This window comes from Aspergillus neoniger, assembly GCF_003184625.1.
Source record: "Aspergillus neoniger CBS 115656 unplaced genomic scaffold BO87scaffold_11, whole genome shotgun sequence".
Taxonomy (NCBI): domain Eukaryota; kingdom Fungi; phylum Ascomycota; class Eurotiomycetes; order Eurotiales; family Aspergillaceae; genus Aspergillus; species Aspergillus neoniger.
In genome coordinates, this window is record NW_020291139.1 from 511,903 (window position 1) to 529,941 (window position 18,039).

Genomic DNA, 18,039 nt, shown 5'->3' on the forward strand with positions numbered 1-18,039 from the left:
GGCTCTGGCTCTGGCTCTGGCTCTGGCTCTGGCTCTGGCTCTGGCTCTGGCTCTGGCTCTGGCTCTGGCTCTGGCTCTGGCTCTGGCTCTGGAGGTGCTGCTCCCTCTGGTAGCGTTCCCTCTGTCCCCTCCGGCTCCGTCCCTGCTGTTCCTACCGCTAGCGTCCCTGCCGTTCCCACTGCTAGCGTCCCTGAAGGTGCCAGCGCTGGTGCTTCCACCACCCCCTGCGACACTCTCACCGGTCAGACTGTTGTTCCCGTTGCTACCATGACCGAGGGTGGCTCTGCCCCCAGCGCCCCTGCTCAGTCCGGTGCCCCTGGTGCTCCCTCCGGTGGTGCCCCTGCTCCTAGCGGTGGTGTTGTTCCCTCTGCTCCCGCTCAGTCCGGTGGTGCCCCTGCCCCCAGCGGCGGTGTCGTTCCCTCCGGTGCTGCTAGCGTCCCTGCCGTTCCCACCGCCAGTGTCCCCGAGGGTGCCAGCGCTGGTGCTTCCACCACCCCCTGCGACACTCTCACCGGTCAGACTGTCGTTCCCGTTGCTACCATGACTGAGGGCGGTTCCGCTCCCAGTGTCCCTGCTGAGTCTGGTGCCCCTGGTGCCCCTAGCGGTGCCAGCCCCTCCGAGACCCCTGCCGCTCCTGCTCAGTCTGGCTCTGGCAACGCTCCCAGCGGTGGCTCCCCCGCCCCCAGCGGTGGTGTCGTCCCCTCCGGCGCTGCTAGCGTCCCTGCTGTTCCCACCGCTAGTGTCCCCGAGGGCGCCAGCGCTGGAGCCTCCACCACTCCCTGCGACACCATCACCGGCCAGACTGTCGTCCCTGTCGCTACCGAGACCGTGACTCCTGTCCCCGCTGCCACCTCGGTCACTGAGGGTGGTTCCTCTCCTCAGATCACCACCGCTCCCGTCGCTGGTTCCGGCTCCGGCTCTGGCTCCGGCTCCGAGACTGAGGTGGTTACTGTCACCGTCACCGCTACTGTGAGCGTTTCGGCTTGCGACTGGTAAGCTTCCAACAGCAGCCTACAAGTTACGACGATAGCAACGGCATCAATGGTGAATAGTCCTCCTGTATATACCTAATTTTCTAATTCTTATTATTGTGAAGATTGTCTTGAATATCTGCTCGAATTTGTACAAGGCCAGGGGAGCAGGATGTCTATAGCGGCGAAGCAGGTACAAATCTTTATTTTCTGGCTTGATTGTTTGATACTATCCCACCTTTCCCTCCAATGGAGTCCATTCGCTTTGCCGATGCAATGATGTGTTATTTGAATACCTGTACAGTACTTATGATGGAGGATTGTGCGAAAGCCAACCTCGTCCTGAATGTTTTATTTCTTCATTTCTCTTAATCTCGATCCGATATGCCAAACCAACGTATCTCCATCCCAAAATACTCTGTAGATCTTACTACTTTCTTAGCATCTTCATCTTACTAACAACACGTGTGGCCCCCATCTGCCCCAATCTCCCAAAGCAGTAATGCAGGAGACAATCCTCGTTCTTAGTAAGACAGTTCCCCTGTCCTCCGACGATCCCGTCAATCGTGATTAGAGCCATACCAACGAACGAACGAACACCCCTCTAATTCGAATCCCTGCCTGTTAGTTAGCTAGTCTATTTACCTTTACTCATCAAGGCTTCCAGAACCAAGCCTACTCATCCCACTCAGCTGACAGGGTCTGAGCTAAACACGAACCCAGTCGATCACAATTAGAGAGCACGACACAGCCACGCAGCTGTCACTACATCATCAAGCGGCTAAGGACGGGAGATGATGTACGTCACGACAGCGGCACGGCAGTGGGTAAGCTGACGAAGAGAGATGATGATGAGTTGGAGCTTATGCGTACGAGAAGTAAGTAGTTACTTGGTTAGCATGGTGGGAGGAGAATGGAGACGACGGGATGGGGAGGACGTCATCCATTATACGGGACGAGTATACAGTGGGGGGTTATGGAGTACTGTTGTGGGTAATGTATGTTTTAAGCTCTTATCGAGATGATCTTATACGTAGTACTTTGTATACACTCGGTGTGTTGTTGGTGATCTGCAGTGCTGTCTTTGTAGGTGGATTCAGTGCTTAAGATAGGTTATAGTAGTCAGGTATTATTTATTGTGAGCCTTTGAATGGATTTTAATCGTTGGGTCAGTAGTACGTAGTTTGGTGTCTGTGCTAACGATGGTGGCAGTTGGGGTATAGGGGGCTGTTAGTATGGATTGTTCGTCTCGAGGTTAAGGGGGAGGGATGGGTGGGATGGATGGGATACGATTACGAGGGGAAGGATATTGTTTGTTTTGGATTTTTCTGTGCACATGTATCTTTTTAGAGTGGAGTTTAGACACGCTCATTATGTGAAGTGGTGTTATAGATGTTATCAACTTCCCTGGTTCAAGGCCAACTGGTGAATACCTGAATTAGATAGCCTCCTCAGTCATGAGTCTGTAACTACAGTGTAATTCCGTTGTAGCTCTATTAGCAATCTAGCATCTATCTCCTGAATCGATCTAGATACCCATTGAATGCATACTTCATGTAGGAGCGAGACATAGCCTGTATACTACCCCCACCTCCCCTGACTCTTCAGCACATAGAGTAGGGGCATACTCACACCACCTCCCCTCCCCAGCTAACCACAACCAACCACATATTAAGATCTCCCCAATAACTGAGCATCTGCTATACCAACGGCTCAACGGTCTAAATAAACCGACACACAATAGTCTCAATAGTCGATCAACCCAAAATTCAATAGTCAACCTAGCCTTGTGGAGAATGTCCCGAAAACGGTCGCATGCCGGGTAAACTTTGTTTAAATCAAGTGCGCTAGTAGTGGTTCCCTCCCCGGACTGATATTTGGGACGGAGACTATCTAGTATCTACTAATCCACTTGCCGAGCAAACTTTGCTGTTCGTTCCGCGGAACTGGGATTGCGTAGTCTGAACTTTGAAGGAAAATAAATTAAAGTATGATGGTACAGGGGGTAGTTGGACTATTGACGGAGATATTGCTGAGACAGGCATAGGATGCAAACTCTCTTTTTTGTTTATTGTTTATAGTGACATTACCACGTGTGAATAGATCGCTAAATATTGAGTTGCGGAATCCTCCAATCCTTCGCTCTTTAGTGGGGCTTTGGTATGTGGTTTATGTAGGTGAAGCTGAGTGTGCCCTGAACGGTAGGACATGAGAACTACCTTGAAGATGTAGAGCTACCTACCTTATCGCTCGAGGCGGTCCGGCGCATCGCGATGATCTTCTCGCGGAGCAGCTTCTCGCGTAGTTCGGAGCTGGAGATGCGTACACGAGCTGCGTTATTGGAGGGAACAGCAGTCTGCAATTAGGTGGTTAGTTTAGGTCTTTAGAGTGAGAGGGGCAGAGCAGAGTTGTGGGCATTGAACGAACTTAGGAAATCATAGATTTTGTGTGAAGAGGACCCTTAGAAATCATTCACCCACCTCAGTGGCATCCTTCATCTCGTGGTCGCTCGAGCTTGGCTTCTCAGCCGGCGGTGGTGATCGTCTGGCGGCATCCTCGTCTTCATCAGCCATCCTCTTTCGCTTATCACTGGGGACGGATACGGAGGACGTGTTGCGCCGTCTCCGTGCAACTGGGGCATATCTCTCAATGGACCGACGACGCTTCCTATCCCTCATGCGGCTGTGGCTACGGCTGCGACTCCGACTCCGACTGCGGGAATCCTGGCTGGCGCTGCGGGAACGGCCTCGACTGCGGCTGCGGCTGACACTCTGGGATGAGTACCGGCGTCTGCGGGCGTCATTGCGCTCTCTGCTGCGACTCAAGCGACGGTCGTCACGGGACTTGCGGGCCTTTGCAATATCAGCGGTGGATTCTTTCTTATCATCTCGTGAAGAGTAAGGCGATGATCCTCTGCGTCTGGTGCCGCTACCATCCGACCCTTGCGACCTCGAACGGGACCTTGATGCCGAAGAACCTCTTCTCCTGCGTCGGTCTCTGGGGACAGGTGAACGCGATGCACTGCGGGAAGAAACGGATCTCCGTCTCCGTCGGTCTCTTCTGGGACTACGTGAGCGTGATGATTCACTGCGGGTATTGGATCTTGCACGATCACCGTAATCAGGGCTGCGTCTCCTGGGCCTCCTGCGATCGCCGCGGTCCGGGGAGACAGAGCCGCTAATTGACCGACGTCGTCGGTTCCGGTCGTTACCAGGATGGCGCCGACGTGGTGGAGGTGAGCGCGAGGAAGAGACGGAGCGAGAGCGAGAGCGGCTGGGCGAACGGGATGGCCGACGGCCTCGACGAGAGCCTGAGGGCACGTAGGAGTCGAACTCTCGTCTGCCAGGCGGACCTCGGAAACGGTCACGGCTGCGCTGTCGCGGAGGCGACCGACGTCTATCAAAGTCTCGACCACCGCGGCCACCGCCTCTTCTTCCTCCCCTTGAGCGCTCAGATCTTTCTCTGCGTCGAAGGTCTTCAAGTTCTCGCTCTCGCGCGCGCTCCTGTTCCTTCTGTTTGCGAGCTTCCTCGGCGGCTCTTTCCGCTTCGATCTAGTGATAACGAGGGCGTCAGCGCGAGACCAGCAACCCGGACATCCGTAAAATATCCCACCTTCTCTTGGATAAGCTCCAGTTTCTTCGCCTCCAGCAACTCCTTGGGTACACCCTGGGGGTTTTCCTGGGCACTCAAACATAGCGACCACAGCTCCTTGCAAAACTTGCCAGTATCTTTATCGAGAAATCCGGTGAGCTGAATCTGCAGGGACTTGATATCGGGCTAAGATAATGCAAAGTGAGACCAGTTAGCTTGGATGGCTGAACCCCAGGTAAAACATAGCAAATCAGCATGGAAGGCAAAAGGTAAAAGGTCGTACATACAAACCGCGACCCTTCCAAAAGGTTAAAGCAAAGCTCAATAACGACGTCATCTTCATTTCCCAGGATCTCGGAGATCTTTCCAGCAATCCATCTGCAATGATTTAAAGTGTTAGTTCCAGACCCGGGTGATAACAGCACCTCGCGATAAGAGACTTAGCTGGGGCTTTTGCAACGCACTTCTTCATCACCTCGATGTTGACCTTGGTCATGTCCACCTTCCGGCTGAATTCCGGAGGGAATTTGGTCTGCTTCAGCAGCTTGGCATCCACACTTGTCGCCATGGTTTCTAGTCCTAGTTCGAGAGAACCAACAGCAAGTGAAGAGTCGACAATAGGTACAGCGACCGGCGCGTGAACAGCTGCGGTGTTGAGCCAGCCACGAAACTGCGGGTTGGGTGTTTGTCGATGCCCGAAGGCCGGAGTCGCAGTCGGACCGATGATAGCTTCAATCTTGCCTTTCTGGGAAGTACCAATGTTATAGGAAATACCTCTCATACTGTACTTGACTATTTAAAGTACCAGCCGACTCGCTCCTTCAATTTTCAAGTACTGCCACTGAAAACTTGCTGGAAGTTCATCTCAGGACATTGGAGAGACAAGGGCAGGGTTGATCATATCTATCCAGGATCTTATATAGAACCTCGAGAAGATCCTTTCAGGAGGAAGACCGGGTGGCTACTACGGTGTTTGTTTGAATAGTTTATAGTACTGGAGCAATATTCAATAGTTATATGTTATATGTGGTTCGGCCATCTATTTAATCCAAGTCTGCCCTTCATACCTCTCCTCGCAATGGATCCGGCACCCACGTTTCGAAGTCCACAGCTCCGGCCGTTCCTCAAAGGCCCAGTTCCGTATAGCTTCAAAGTCGCGGCAGGTATGTACGATCCTGCTCTCTGCCTGCCATCGCGGTATACTCTCATTCCACCGCCAGTGGATGGTTGATACATCCGAGCTGCACATGAGACTCTGGCGGATGGAATCAGAACAATGGTCGAGATGGATCCAAAAATTTTTCACCGCTTCAGGGTCACTCATGTTGAGGCCCATGTCATGACCCCAGGCCTTTTTATGAAGGTGGTGCTAGTAGGAAGGGGTGAGTGGATCTGTATACCTGTTCAAGGGGAAGAAAGAAAAGAAAGAAAAGAAAGAAAAGAAAGAAAAGAAAGAAAAGAAAGAAAAGAAAGAAAAGAAAGAAAAGAAAGAAAAGAAAGAAAAGAAAGAAAAGAAAGAAAGAAAGAAAGAAAGAAAGAAGATCTCACATACCAGACAATGAAGTTGATGAAAAACATCAAGTCCAATCACATACATGCCTGGCTCAGAGGCAAGTGGTAGAGTATGGTTGATTAGATTGGCCGCATCGGACTGTGGGATCTTAATAATGCCATCTATTCTCAAAGGAAACGAAGCTAGCGTTGGCAAGTGTGTTTCAACCGGGAATTGTGGGCAGAGGGCAAGGTGTTATCATACAGTTATACAAGTCCTCCCACGCTTTATCATAGGCGTCACTAGGAGGGCCCATGTACGGGGTCCTAGACACAAAGCCGCTGTTAAAGGTCACCGTTTTATAATCTATGATCCGATTTGCCGGCGCTGCTCCGTACAATCAGCATATAGGTACTAGATAGGATGGTCCTCACCTTGAATGACCCAGAAGCCAGTAGGGGGGATAACTGACAGAATATAGGATTTGGAATGCAGATATCTTTGGAACCTTGGATCATGTTGAGTAGTCCATATATATTGAATGAAAGGCTGATTCCCAATATGACGGAATATAGATATTTCGAGAAGGGGGTTCGGCCAGGGCGTGAATGAACTGCATCTGTCTGATCCAACAGACCTCCTCGCTCATCATCTTCAGGCAATTCCTGGTATTTTGGCGAGGCCATTGCAAGAATATCACCGACGACTCTGAACTTGAGATTGCAGAGTAACGGTAGGTACTGAGGGGTCTGGTTAGTAGAGTATCTCCGAATGGCATTCCAAGAAGATGTAGTACTCTATTGACTCATGAGCCCTGTGGGAGAAAGTTATCTGATAATTCTCTACTTTCACGGAAGCACGACGGCTCGGGATTATCCAGGGGACACTGTATGTGCTGATCTCACCTTACTTCAGTGTGTACAGCTTCGGGGGCGCTACTCTGTGGACGATATTCGTGTGAGCAATTATTTCTGAACAATCTCCAATCTGATGGCTTGTACTGGCTTTGGGAGGATTTGCTTATGCATGATCAAGTTGACTATCTTCCCGTATTCCCGAGATAAAAAAAAAGGAAGGGGATAACTAGGACACAGGAAACAAGCAAAAACAGATGATTATTACTTTCGAAACTTGATTCAACCAAACCACTCCCCCCAAAATTGCAAAAAAGAAAAGAAAGAAAAACCCCCAAAAAATATTACATTTTCACTCCTTTAGTACTGACTCGTCAGGAGTTGCTTCAACTAGCAGGTGATAGATCAGCTAAACCGACTTTCTGCTCTTTTAGCTCTTAAGCGAATGTAGACTTAACCATTGATTGCCCAGACTTAGTCCAACGCAGTGTAACCACTGTGTGCTATAGTTGATTGAGATGACCGGCGGTGACTGATGCTACGCAGCCTTACTACGCCCTTCTCCTGTGACCTGGCCCAGAAGCTGACGGCTTTCCACATAAGTCTACATTCTTCGACAATGCAAGGCGTCTTTCTGTATTGGACTACTGCAAAGTCTTACCCAAAGTGAAGATCTTTCAGTTCAGCCAACCATATCTTTCCTCTGATTGATTGAAAGACGTGTTACTGTAACCAGAGACCATGTGGGGATGACCGCCGTAAATGATGACTAGAAGACCTTAAGTCGAGTTGACCAATGTATAAAACCCAGTGCGAGGGGCCCCAGTTCAAAGGCACCTTTCATCAGTCTCTCTGACAGAACAAAGTCCCTCAATTAGATAAAGAATCTTTGTTTATCCATCTTTGATCTCTCTTGTCTCTGACAAACGTTTGTCCTTCAAAATGAGATACACCCTGATCAATCTCGTCCTGGTCGGTGCGGCTCTGGCCCTACCTGCTGTGAGTTATTGGAACATAGAAATATTCCTGATCGCTCCCTGGTTACTGCAAAAAGTTGTCTCTCTACTACTTGCTGATCGTTGATAGGATCTCTTGGGTCAAAACTCCAAACGTGACAACCAGGATACCCAGGAGGCTACTGCAGAAAATGCCTCGCCTAAAACCGGCGTTCTAGGTGTATGAGATCCCTCGATACGATAATAATTAAATTGCTGATAATAGATCCGTGAAAAGGATGTAACAAGTTCTCTTGTATAAGGCCCCTTGCCAAGTATGATTAATTAGCGCTTGCTAACTATGAATCAGGGAAAGGTTCTGGCAGGGATCTGACTGGTGCCGAGTCATCCGTCAAGCGTGACAACCAGGATGCTTAGGAGGCTACTGCGAAAGGCTTTACTGGGCCATTTGGTCCGGGCCTTCCGGATGTATGTGATCCTTGGTTAAACTGCGTCAACTAGTCTGCTAAAGAACTGCCTGAAGGGTGTTGCATTTTGGAGATCTGGATGGTTTTTGGACTATCTGTCAGGCGTGAATACCAGCCCATTAGACAATATCCTGCTGAACCCCGGCCGGGATTATGAACACCTGGCGAAGAGATTGTGCGGGAATACCAACAAACTCGATAGTTTGAGAATGGTATACAGAATAAAGAAGGGTATTAGATCCTCAATACTCGTTTTCATAGAAGCAAGCACAGTAGCCATCTTTAAGTGAACATTCTGCAGGCCAGAAAAACCAAGCCAACCTTAATACTGCAGACAGAGATGGCAATCTACATAAGTAGTGACCCTACCCAGTGATAAATCCATAAGGCTTCCTACCAGGAGTAGCATTCTAGAAGTCATGGCACCTTCGGAACGTCAATCATGCATATTAGTTCTTTGCAACAATACCATACAAAACATCGCTGATGACGCCAGCGCGAATTAACCATCGATATACATAAGAGAAAAAAAAGAATTCACAAACAACCTAGAACCAAGGTAGTACTTCTCCATACCTAGCTAAGTTCCCTCAGCACTCGGGCTACTTCCTCCCTTGCACGCGAGAGTTCCTCATCAACCGTGCCTAGCGCATGACGGGCCTTGAACTCGTAGTGCAAGTCGACGAGTTCTTTTGCGCGACAAAGATCCTCGTTTTCGTAGCTTCCTGAATCTAATCCAGAGTCTGATAGGTCTGTGTTTGTTGCTTTGAGGTTTAGTTGGTCTGTGGTTTGGGGTATACGCTCATTGACGGTAACGAGAGCGAGGGCGTCATGGTGGTCCTGTACTTAATCATTAATTGAGGTTTCTTTGATGAGAGGTACTAAGGATGTTCTGTTTGTAGAAAAGTGCTTATATTGGTCCGTAGTATACATATAGGCTCAGTGGGTTAATAGCAAAGGCACATACACAGACGCGTAGGGATGTCAGATCGGAGAGGATCTCAGCTACTTGCATGGCGGTCTTGGTTCGGATCACTGGGAAATCTGGTGGAATACTGCAACAATACGATAGACGAAGTTGAAAAGAGGCTCTGTTTTTCAGGTTTGATTCAGATGATTATGTACAGACGCAGTGTGATGAATGTAGCTAACATGCAGTGATAAGAACACCCTTCAGGAATTGAGCGGGTGACGTAAGGAGCAACGAGAATAACAAAACATTCTCAGCTCATCACGATCTTTACCCACAATTCCCTACAAACAACTGTCTACACATATTTTTTAAAATCCCATTAGACCATAGAGTAAATGCCATTATCGCAATCCCACTTACTTCCCCACACAACCCTCTTATCATCCCCAATCATCCGGCTCGACCCTCCGAATCTCGGAGAATCCGAGCCTCTCCGCACGCAGCGCGCGGAGCACCTTTCCGTGCGTCGCATCGGCCGAGCTCCGACTGGCCGATTATATTATTATCCGCCAGGCCTCATTGCCTCTACATTCCATTCCCACCCCCTCAACTATTCTTCTTTCCCCTCCATCCTCAAGAATTGAACACTTCATAATGGCCTCCGCGATCAGGGCCAACTGCAGAAAGGTTATCTGCATCGGCAGAAACTATGCGTATGTTCTATCCTACCACATCTCCGCATGACGAGGTCCCGCTAACGCAGTCTGTCAACCGCAGCGACCACATCACAGAGCTGAACAACACCAAGCCCAAGCAGCCCTTTTTCTTCTTGAAGCCCGCTTCCGCTATCCTCTGCCCCGGCGAAGGTCCTGTGCTGCGTCCTCAGGGAACCAACCTGCACTATGAGGTCGAATTGGCGTTGGTGATGGGCAAGACCGTTCGGGATCTGGACCCGAATGACGATAAGGGTGCTTTGGATGCGATTCATAGTCAGTCATGACCCTGTGCAGTTATTCTCTTTGCAGATGACAAGGAGTATCAATGAGCTAACCATATGGCATTTTATTGTGAATATAGGCTACCTCCTCGGTATTGACATGACCGCTCGCAACGTTCAAGAAGAAGCAAAGAAGAAGGGCCTCCCGTGGACGATCGCCAAGGGCTTCGATACCTTCCTGCCTGTCTCTCAGGAGATCACCAAGTCGCGTCTTCCTGATCCTCACAATGCTTTCCTCCGCTTGAGCGTTGGATCGCAGATGCGCCAGGCCGACTCCACCGGTCTGATGCTTTACCGCATCCCCAGACTTCTGGCGGAGATCTCCCGTGTCATGACTCTGGAGAAGGGTGACCTTGTCCTGACTGGTACTCCTAAGGGTGTTGGTCAGGTCAAGTCTGGCGATGTCATGAAGGCGTCCATTGAGTATGACGGCAAGGAGCTCGAGGAGGGTCGCATTGAGGTCGAGGTCAAAGACCGCGAGGGTAGATACCGGTACAGTGAAACCTAAATGCTGGCTGTCTTGAACAAGATATATGTATCAGATAGACACTGTATATACATACCCTGGTTCTCTTCCAATATAGACTATCTGGAATGAAAAGTAAGTTGGTCCCTCAACGGCGGTACATTTCCATAACAATGCGTTCGTCCTCTTCATCAGCTGGTACAATGGGTATGGACCTTCTCGTTCTCGGCCTTTTGCGCTGGACCTGCGAAACACTTGTCGACTCGAGTTTGTCATTTCCATTACGCGTTTCGCTTTCCTTGACTGGCTCTTGTATAGGCATTTCCCTGTCCTCAGTAACCTTCAGCATGACATCCCTCAAAGCACTCCAAGACCACCCAGCGTTGTTCATCTCTTCCTCGATCAAAGCCTGGATGCCAGAATCATCGAGACCCCGTACAACAGCTCTGACAACCTCACCCTCATCCCTCTGTGCCCGCAATCCACATCTCATCCCCTCAGCAGCAACCAAATAATCAGCCAACGATCTCCCACCTTGCTTCAAAGCACCCTCCAAATCCGACCCATATTCCTCAGTCTTCTCCTCACCCACCGAGGAAGGCGTCCCCCACGTAGTATCAGAAAGCGTCGACGACAACCCACTCCTCCCGACAACACCAGGAACCGAACCCATAGGCATGGAATCCGGAACAAGAACATCAGACCCAGCAGAACAAGCCTTGACAACATCCCCTCTCCCTCCACTCCCTCCCCGTTCCATCAACATCTCTCTCACCTCATCCAGCACCCTCACGCGAATACCCTCCTCCATTCTCTCTTGTTCACGAGCACGACTCTCCAACCCATCAATCCTACCCCGTAACCGACGATTCTCATTCTCAAGTTCCTCAACCCGCTCAATACCAGTTCGTAGATTAGTGTCGAATCGAGCTTCAAGTTCCTTGAGGCTATTCTCTAGTTTAGCATTTTCTTCGCGTGCTCGTAAATCTAGACGTTCAAGCTTGTGATTCAGATTCGCTATGGTATCATTGGCAACAGCGAGGTCGGTTCTGATGATGTTGAATTGATTCACGAGTTGGATGTTTTCGCGTCGGAGCTCGTGGGCCCAGAGGAAGGTGGCTGGGTGGGGGATGTTGGCGTTTGGTTGTCGGCGTGGGTTGTTCATTTGGTTTTTGGTGGGTTCTTTATTTAGTTGGGATCGAGTTGCGTGGGGGATAGTGGTTGTTGAGATGGGATGTGTTGTGGAGGATGTGGAGGATGGAGGATGGAAGGGTGGTATACATAGTATACTATGCTTAGGCTGTGTCTATACGGAGTAGAGTCCCTACATGTTGGAGCGCCTTCCACAAATCCAAGGGTTGAAGATTGACTATTCAAAACAAACTAATGGAATGGTATGTACCTCTCTTGTCTATACTAGTGAACACAGGTATACAACCAGTCCGAGCCGTAATCGTATCTTCGTCCACCCAAAGTGCCTCGAGGAAAAGAAAGCCTGATTGAACTAATCACATTTTTGGCCCGACCTCTTGGTCAAGTATGAACGCAGCATCCTTAACCAACCAGAGAGCGAGCTAGGTACAGAGCAAAGGAAAAAGGTGTGAAAAAGCGTTTCCGGAAGAGAACCATGAATTACAGCAATAAAATCGCACAAGCGTGTCGCATCTCCATAAGCAATAACAGACAAAGGAAACCATAAACAGAACAAGACGGAAACACGCAGACTAAGACGGTTCCCGCTCGCCACTGCTAAAAGAGAAAATGCTGGAGACACAGAAAGCCACTTTTTGAAGGATTCTCCTTTACCAAGAGAAGCGCAACGATGTCAAAACGTCTTTCCCACCGCAGCTCACCCTTGGAGCGTTATTGGCAACTGCATTCGTAATCCGCATCGAGGGACGTTAGGTGATGGTATTAGGGAGTTTAGATGAGGTCTAGATGCCAGAGTCAGTATGAATGGAAAGATCGTAAGAGTGTGGGTCAAGTCCTGCTTACCAGCAACGTTCATGGGCATCTCCTCGATCTGGGTGCTGTAGAACTGCTCAATCTCACGCATCATGCGGACATCGTCAGCGGTGACGAAGTTGATGGCAACACCCTTACGACCGAAACGACCACCACGACCGATACGGTGGATGTAGTTCTCACGGTTGGCGGGAAGGTCGTAGTTGATGACCAGGGAGACCTGCTGGACATCGATACCACGGGCCAGAAGGTCAGTGGCGATCAGGACACGGGAAGATCCGGAACGGAACTCCTTCATGATAACATCACGCTGGCCCTGCTCCATGTCACCGTGCATGGCAGAGACGGTGAAGTCACGGGCAGTGAGCTTGTCGGTGAGCCAGTCGACCTTGCGGCGGGTGTTACAGAAGATGACGGCCTGGGTGATGGTGACGGTCTCGTAGAGATCGGAGAGGGTGTCGAGCTTCCACTCCTCCTTCTCGACAGCAATGTAGAACTGCTTGATACCCTCGAGGGTAAGCTCCTGCTTCTTGACCAGGATACGGATGGGGTCACGCATGAACTTGGTGGTGACCTCAAGGACATCCTGGGGCATGGTAGCAGACAGCAGGGTGACCTGGGTGGACTGGGGGAGGAGCTGGAAGATGTCGTAGATTTGCTCGGTGAAACCACGCTGATTATGTTGTTAGCCAGGGCACATCTTCTCGGGATCGATCTGAAATAGACTTACAGAAAGCATCTCATCAGCCTCGTCGAGGATGAAGAGCTTCATCTGGTCGGTCTTGAGGACACGGCGCTCAATCATATCGTGGATACGACCGGGGGTACCGACAACGACCTGGGGGCCGGCGCGGAGGGCGTTCATGTCGTCACGGACGTTGGTACCACCAATGCAGGCGTGGCACTCAATGTTCATGAAGTCACCGATGGCGACAACGACCTTCTGGATCTGCTGAGCCAACTCACGGGTGGGAGCGACAATCAGAGCCTGGCAGGCCTTGAGCTCCTGGTCGATCTTCTGGAGAGCGGAGATGGAGAAAGTGGCAGTCTTTCCGGTACCAGACTGAGCCTGGGCAATGACATCGTGGCCTGGGATGCTCTAGTTAGCATCACAAATTATGGGCGACCGTGCGGGGAAAACCTACCGGCAATGATGGGCTTGATGGCACGCTGCTGGATAGCGGAGGGACGCTCGAAACCGTAGGCGTAGACACCTGGACGTCGTCAGAACATGTTGGCACAGACCCCACCAGGGCGAAGATAAAATTTGTATCACATACCGCGAAGCAGCTCGGGCTTCAGGTCCATGGAGTCGAAGGAGTCGGTGACCTCATCGTAGTTGGTCTCGATCTGTCCTATTGATGTGAAATTTCTGGTCAGCATAATTCTTCGAAGGACATTTCGATGATGGGTTGTGGCGATTATCTCTTTCTTCTGCTGGCTTGAGAGCGAGCCCCATTCTCCAGCAAAGTAGAGAGATATAAACCACAAATTTGCCGTGAAAAAAATGAAGCAAACGATATAGGAACACATACCCTCGGGGATCTCCTCCAAACCCTTGTCGTTAGAAGCCATGATTGCGGTGTTGTTGAAAGAAGATCACAGGCGAGATGCTGTGATCGAAGAAGACGGTGGGGTTTTGGGAGTAAAACTGGAAAAGGCTTGTTAGCGATAGGCGAGGATGGTGGGGGAGGGCGCAATGCGCAAAGAAACACTGGGGAGAGAGCAACGAACCTGGTAGCACAACTCTCGGGGGATGAGAGATATCACAAAGACTTCAAAAGTCGTAGGGGTGGGAAGAGAAAAGAAGTTCAAGTTGGATGACCGAAGATGGTGTGGGAAAATGGGGGGACCAGAAGCGGCGGGACGAGCACTGCGAACTTTTTTTTTTTTTTCTCTTCTTCCCTTTTCCTTCCCTGTGTCTGCCATTTTTCCATTTGTCGCGGTGAAATTTTTGATTTTTAGCGCCAATTTAGCCTAGCCGATACGCACCGCCTACCTTATCGGGTAACATACCCACGTACTTGCCTTGTGGGAATTTTGTCATTATTTCCTTATTCGCTGGCAGAACTACGGAGGGAAATCTATGGTAATATTCTCGTTGCCCAGGAGGCAAGTCTTTTACTGCGTAGGACGAGTGTATTGCCGCTTAGCAAGTCCACAGGAGCGGTGTTCATGGGTGGGTTGGGCATAAGACCCCCCGTATCTTCCCTGCCTGACAGCCCTGGCCGTTGGTTGTGTGGGCTGTTTATTACTAGTCTGTACCACCACCGCCGCCCGGTCTGTGACCGGTCTAGTCGTTCCCCACCCAATTGGGAAAGTTCCTACAATTCAATGCCCGTCTCTTTCTTTTTCTTCAAATAATAATCATGAAAATGCCGGATATCAATTCCTTGGACTGTGCTCGTTCTCTCGGCGGTGCAGTAGCTGCCCATAGCTACTCTTCGCATCCAGAGCCCGATGTTGAGGATCTGTCTGGCCATGAAGAAATTCCTGGCCATCCTCTGGGCGTGAAGCCTAGTGGCAATGCTTTGCTCGCCGCAGAGAACCTGCGCCATGCAATTGGCACTTTTAACATCCTACCGGATGAGTCGATATTGATGTTGCTCGAATACCTCGATGGTCCCAGTCTGTTAAATATAGGACAGACATGCAAGGCATTCTATGCTTTCACCAGAGCCGAAGATCTCTGGAAAGCTCTTTTCACCGGGTGAGATACAGATCTTTGTTCTTACATTATTGCTATTGTCTACATCTACTTGCCAGGGGACTGCTTATTCTTGTTGATACCTGGGACGTGGCAGTCTACTGTCTCATCGCATTTGTAGAATTATAGCTAGACGGCCTGGAGCATTGCACTAACGCTTTAGTCAGGTCTCCTCCCGCCTCGTTCTCATGGAAAGGAACATGGCGCTCAACTTATCTTAACATTCCTCCGTCGGAAGAGTGCATCCTAGACTGCTCGAATTTATTCTCGGATGTCCTGCACCGGCCCTTCCACTGCGCCCATATATCTTTAGATCCTTACATTAAGAATATCCCTGCCCGCAACCAAATTGCTCGTCTCCCCGATCTCTCTTTTAAGGAGTTCAATGAAAAATGGAGCAACACGCCCTTCATCTTGACTGAGCCTGTGAAACAATGGCCAGCTTACAAGAACTGGTCCGTAAACATGCTTTTGGATCACTACGGCGAGGCTGTTTTCCGCGCAGAGGCAGTGGACTGGCCTTTCCATACTTATGTTGATTACATGCACAACAACTCCGATGAGAGCCCCCTCTATCTGTTCGACCGGGCCTTTGTATCAAAAATGAGTCTCAAAGTCGGTCAGCCGGACCAGGAGGCTGACGCCACTTACTGGCCTCCCAGTTGCTTTGGAGAGGACTTCTTCTCCGTGCTGGGGAACGATCGCCCTGACAGGCAGTGGCTGATCATTGGACCCGAGCGGTCTGGAAGTACCTTCCACAAGGACCCGAACGCTACCAGCGCCTGGAATGCGGTTGTTCGTGGTTCAAAATACTGGATCATGTTCCCATCGTCTTCGAAGCTCCCGCCGCCTCCGGGCGTCTATGTGTCAGACGACCAGAGTGAAGTGACTTCCCCTCTGAGCATTGCCGAGTGGCTTTTCGGTTTTCACGCGGAGGCACGACGTAGCCCAGGCTGCATCGAGGGGATTTGTCACGAAGGCGAGATTCTCCACGTTCCTTCGGGCTGGTGGCACTTGGTCGTCAACATTGAGCCAGCTATTGCCATTACTCAGAACTTCATACCCCGTGCCCACCTCAGCGCTGCGCTGGACTTCTTGTCTAACAAGGCAGACCAGATTTCAGGTTTCAGGAAGGACGTGAACAATCCCTACGAACGGTTTGTGGCGCAGATGCAGAAATCGCATCCTGAGCTACTGGAACAGGCGCAGGCAGAGCTGCAGAAGAAGAACGAGGGGAAGAAACGGAAATGGGACGAAATTGTGCACGGAAACCCAGAGCAAGACGGAGGTGAGACCGCCGCAGGAGGCGGTTTTAGCTTCGGGTTTGGAGATGACAGCGATGTTGAAGTCCCCTAATTGCAGTATCCGCTGCTTGCAAGTGAACGCATGAATGTTCATTAGACGAGTATGCAACTGATGCTGTTTCCAAACGACAAGACGACCACAGCTACCTAACGAGGCTACTGCTAAGAATATGCCCGGATCCCGCCAAAACTTCAGGCAAGCCTTCGTGCTTACAATCCATTAATGACAAGCAACTGTTTTGCTGGCAGAGGTATTGTCTCCAAACGCCAAATATCCCACAAAGGCACCAACGGCAACTGCGAGCATGACGAATCCATTGTACGTCATGAAGAGCAGCCTGAACAGTTAGAACTCGTCCAAGTCGAAGAGGGAGTGGATAGGAGGGTGATTAGAAGTCTTACATGATGAAAAAGCTATAGAATACCTGCACAGCATACAATGCTGCCATGGTGATCTTGCCTCTTTGTTCGACGGTCCTCCGGCTATCCCTGCCTACAACTAGGGGTGAGCCGGTGTTCGGGGCAGGCAGCGTCTGGCTAGAAGGGACATTGGCCGTGGCAGAATCGTCGTGGACCTCGCTGCCTTCACGGTGTCAGGTGCTTCATCCCAGCAAAGGTTGGGCCAAACCAATAACCAGCGCTCGAAGATGTGGAAGAACCCATGACTCCAATATCCCCGCCATGCATTATACAGGAAACATAATAGATGCTGAGATGTACGTACCTCCCACAGCAACCGTAGTATATGCACTCAGCCTCCTAGCATGAGCTGCTTCGAACCGCCTTGTAAGCTGTCGAATTCCCTCGTAGCCGGCCGTCAAAAGGACGATGACAATAAGTGAACCCAGAAGGGACCAGGTGCTAGTAATGCGCCATTGGGGAAAGACGATGCAGAGGTTCTTCGTAGACCAGGTGAACAGCATCTAGCAAGCATCGTTAGCCGGACGAGCTAGGAGAGCAGTACGTTGTAGCAAGCAATGGTGAGCTCCATTTCCCAGCACCGCTTGCACTCGAACCACTATAGATTAGCTACAAGACACTCACATTCATACTGCACTGTCCATCACCCATATCCATATCACCATGATCATGACCATGGTCCATGTCCATCATGCCATGCATTGAGTGATCCATCGCGAAGTCAGGCCGTAGCAAGTCCAACAAGTAGAATAGTCGTTGATGACGAAGTCAAGTACAATATGTACAGCGAGCTTCAGCGTAGCAAATATAACAAGCCTCTCTCCAGATAAAGAAGCCAGCAAGCCACACCGGTAAGTTAGAGAGGGAAAGAGAGCAAGGGAGATGGGGAGATGCAGCTCCCAGGTGTACGTAAGTTGACGGAGCGATAATGTGACG

The 18,039-nt window shown here is 50.3% G+C and overlaps 10 protein-coding genes across 10 annotated transcripts in view; 3 read left to right on the top strand and 7 right to left on the bottom strand.

Moving 5' to 3' along the window:
* The window catches only part of BO87DRAFT_385409 (putative cell wall protein), a gene marked incomplete at both ends in the record, with an annotated part of 4,366 nt that extends 1,953 nt beyond the window's left edge, over positions 1 to 2,413 (top strand). The window contains 3 exons of the mRNA XM_025624722.1: positions 95 to 992; positions 1,695 to 1,849; positions 2,364 to 2,413. Of these exons, the coding sequence (XP_025481205.1) occupies positions 95 to 992; positions 1,695 to 1,849; positions 2,364 to 2,413 (1,103 nt within the window). The remainder of the gene's footprint in view (positions 1 to 94; positions 993 to 1,694; positions 1,850 to 2,363) is intronic.
* Positions 2,414 to 3,117: 704 nt separating this feature from the next.
* BO87DRAFT_305506 (PWI domain-containing protein) lies at positions 3,118 to 5,343 on the bottom strand (the record flags this gene model as incomplete). Its single annotated transcript, XM_025619324.1, has 8 exons — positions 3,118 to 3,165; positions 3,214 to 3,327; positions 3,452 to 3,823; positions 3,921 to 4,037; positions 4,087 to 4,515; positions 4,584 to 4,748; positions 4,850 to 4,940; positions 5,027 to 5,343. 8 exons carry the CDS (start codon positions 5,341 to 5,343, stop codon positions 3,118 to 3,120), a joined length of 1,653 nt encoding a protein of 550 aa, XP_025481206.1.
* Positions 5,344 to 5,472: 129 nt separating this feature from the next.
* On the bottom strand, positions 5,473 to 6,286 carry BO87DRAFT_22527 (uncharacterized protein). Its single transcript, XM_025618715.1, has 2 exons — positions 6,115 to 6,286; positions 5,473 to 5,931 (listed from the first exon to the last, which is right to left on the bottom strand). The coding sequence occupies exons 1-2, from the start codon at positions 6,157 to 6,159 to the stop codon at positions 5,602 to 5,604; spliced, it is 375 nt and encodes a 124-aa protein (XP_025481207.1). The 5' UTR covers positions 6,160 to 6,286; the 3' UTR covers positions 5,473 to 5,601.
* Positions 6,287 to 8,765: 2,479 nt separating this feature from the next.
* BO87DRAFT_414859 (uncharacterized protein) lies at positions 8,766 to 9,493 on the bottom strand. Its single transcript, XM_025626653.1, has 2 exons — positions 9,299 to 9,493; positions 8,766 to 9,171 (listed from the first exon to the last, which is right to left on the bottom strand). The coding sequence occupies exons 1-2, from the start codon at positions 9,344 to 9,346 to the stop codon at positions 8,908 to 8,910; spliced, it is 312 nt and encodes a 103-aa protein (XP_025481208.1). The 5' UTR covers positions 9,347 to 9,493; the 3' UTR covers positions 8,766 to 8,907.
* A 355-nt stretch (positions 9,494 to 9,848) lies between these two features.
* Positions 9,849 to 10,850, top strand: BO87DRAFT_331811 (fumarylacetoacetate hydrolase family protein). The gene is made up of 3 exons (XM_025620350.1): positions 9,849 to 9,957; positions 10,022 to 10,233; positions 10,322 to 10,850. The coding sequence occupies exons 1-3, from the start codon at positions 9,899 to 9,901 to the stop codon at positions 10,747 to 10,749; spliced, it is 699 nt and encodes a 232-aa protein (XP_025481209.1). The 5' UTR covers positions 9,849 to 9,898; the 3' UTR covers positions 10,750 to 10,850.
* A 5-nt stretch (positions 10,851 to 10,855) lies between these two features.
* On the bottom strand, positions 10,856 to 11,872 carry BO87DRAFT_385413 (uncharacterized protein; the record flags this gene model as incomplete). Its single annotated transcript, XM_025624723.1, has 1 exon — positions 10,856 to 11,872. One exon carries the CDS (start codon positions 11,870 to 11,872, stop codon positions 10,856 to 10,858), a length of 1,017 nt encoding a protein of 338 aa, XP_025481210.1.
* Positions 11,873 to 12,420: 548 nt separating this feature from the next.
* Positions 12,421 to 13,910, bottom strand: tif1 (putative eukaryotic translation initiation factor 4). Its single transcript, XM_025618722.1, has 2 exons — positions 13,403 to 13,910; positions 12,421 to 13,345 (listed from the first exon to the last, which is right to left on the bottom strand). The coding sequence occupies exons 1-2, from the start codon at positions 13,586 to 13,588 to the stop codon at positions 12,557 to 12,559; spliced, it is 975 nt and encodes a 324-aa protein (XP_025481211.1). The 5' UTR covers positions 13,589 to 13,910; the 3' UTR covers positions 12,421 to 12,556.
* Positions 13,771 to 14,288, bottom strand: BO87DRAFT_375351 (uncharacterized protein). Its single transcript, XM_025623013.1, has one exon. It carries the CDS (start codon positions 14,245 to 14,247, stop codon positions 13,945 to 13,947), a length of 303 nt encoding a protein of 100 aa, XP_025481212.1. The 5' UTR covers positions 14,248 to 14,288; the 3' UTR covers positions 13,771 to 13,944.
* A 759-nt stretch (positions 14,289 to 15,047) lies between these two features.
* On the top strand, positions 15,048 to 16,735 carry BO87DRAFT_305554 (putative F-box and JmjC domain protein; the record flags this gene model as incomplete). The annotated part of the gene is made up of 2 exons (XM_025619326.1): positions 15,048 to 15,382; positions 15,547 to 16,735. 2 exons carry the CDS (start codon positions 15,048 to 15,050, stop codon positions 16,733 to 16,735), a joined length of 1,524 nt encoding a protein of 507 aa, XP_025481213.1.
* Positions 16,736 to 16,903: 168 nt separating this feature from the next.
* Positions 16,904 to 17,805, bottom strand: BO87DRAFT_305032 (low-affinity Cu transporter; the record flags this gene model as incomplete). Its single annotated transcript, XM_025619304.1, has 4 exons — positions 16,904 to 17,021; positions 17,086 to 17,266; positions 17,408 to 17,606; positions 17,728 to 17,805. The coding sequence occupies 4 exons, from the start codon at positions 17,803 to 17,805 to the stop codon at positions 16,904 to 16,906; spliced, it is 576 nt and encodes a 191-aa protein (XP_025481214.1).
* Positions 17,806 to 18,039: the final 234 nt, after the last annotated feature.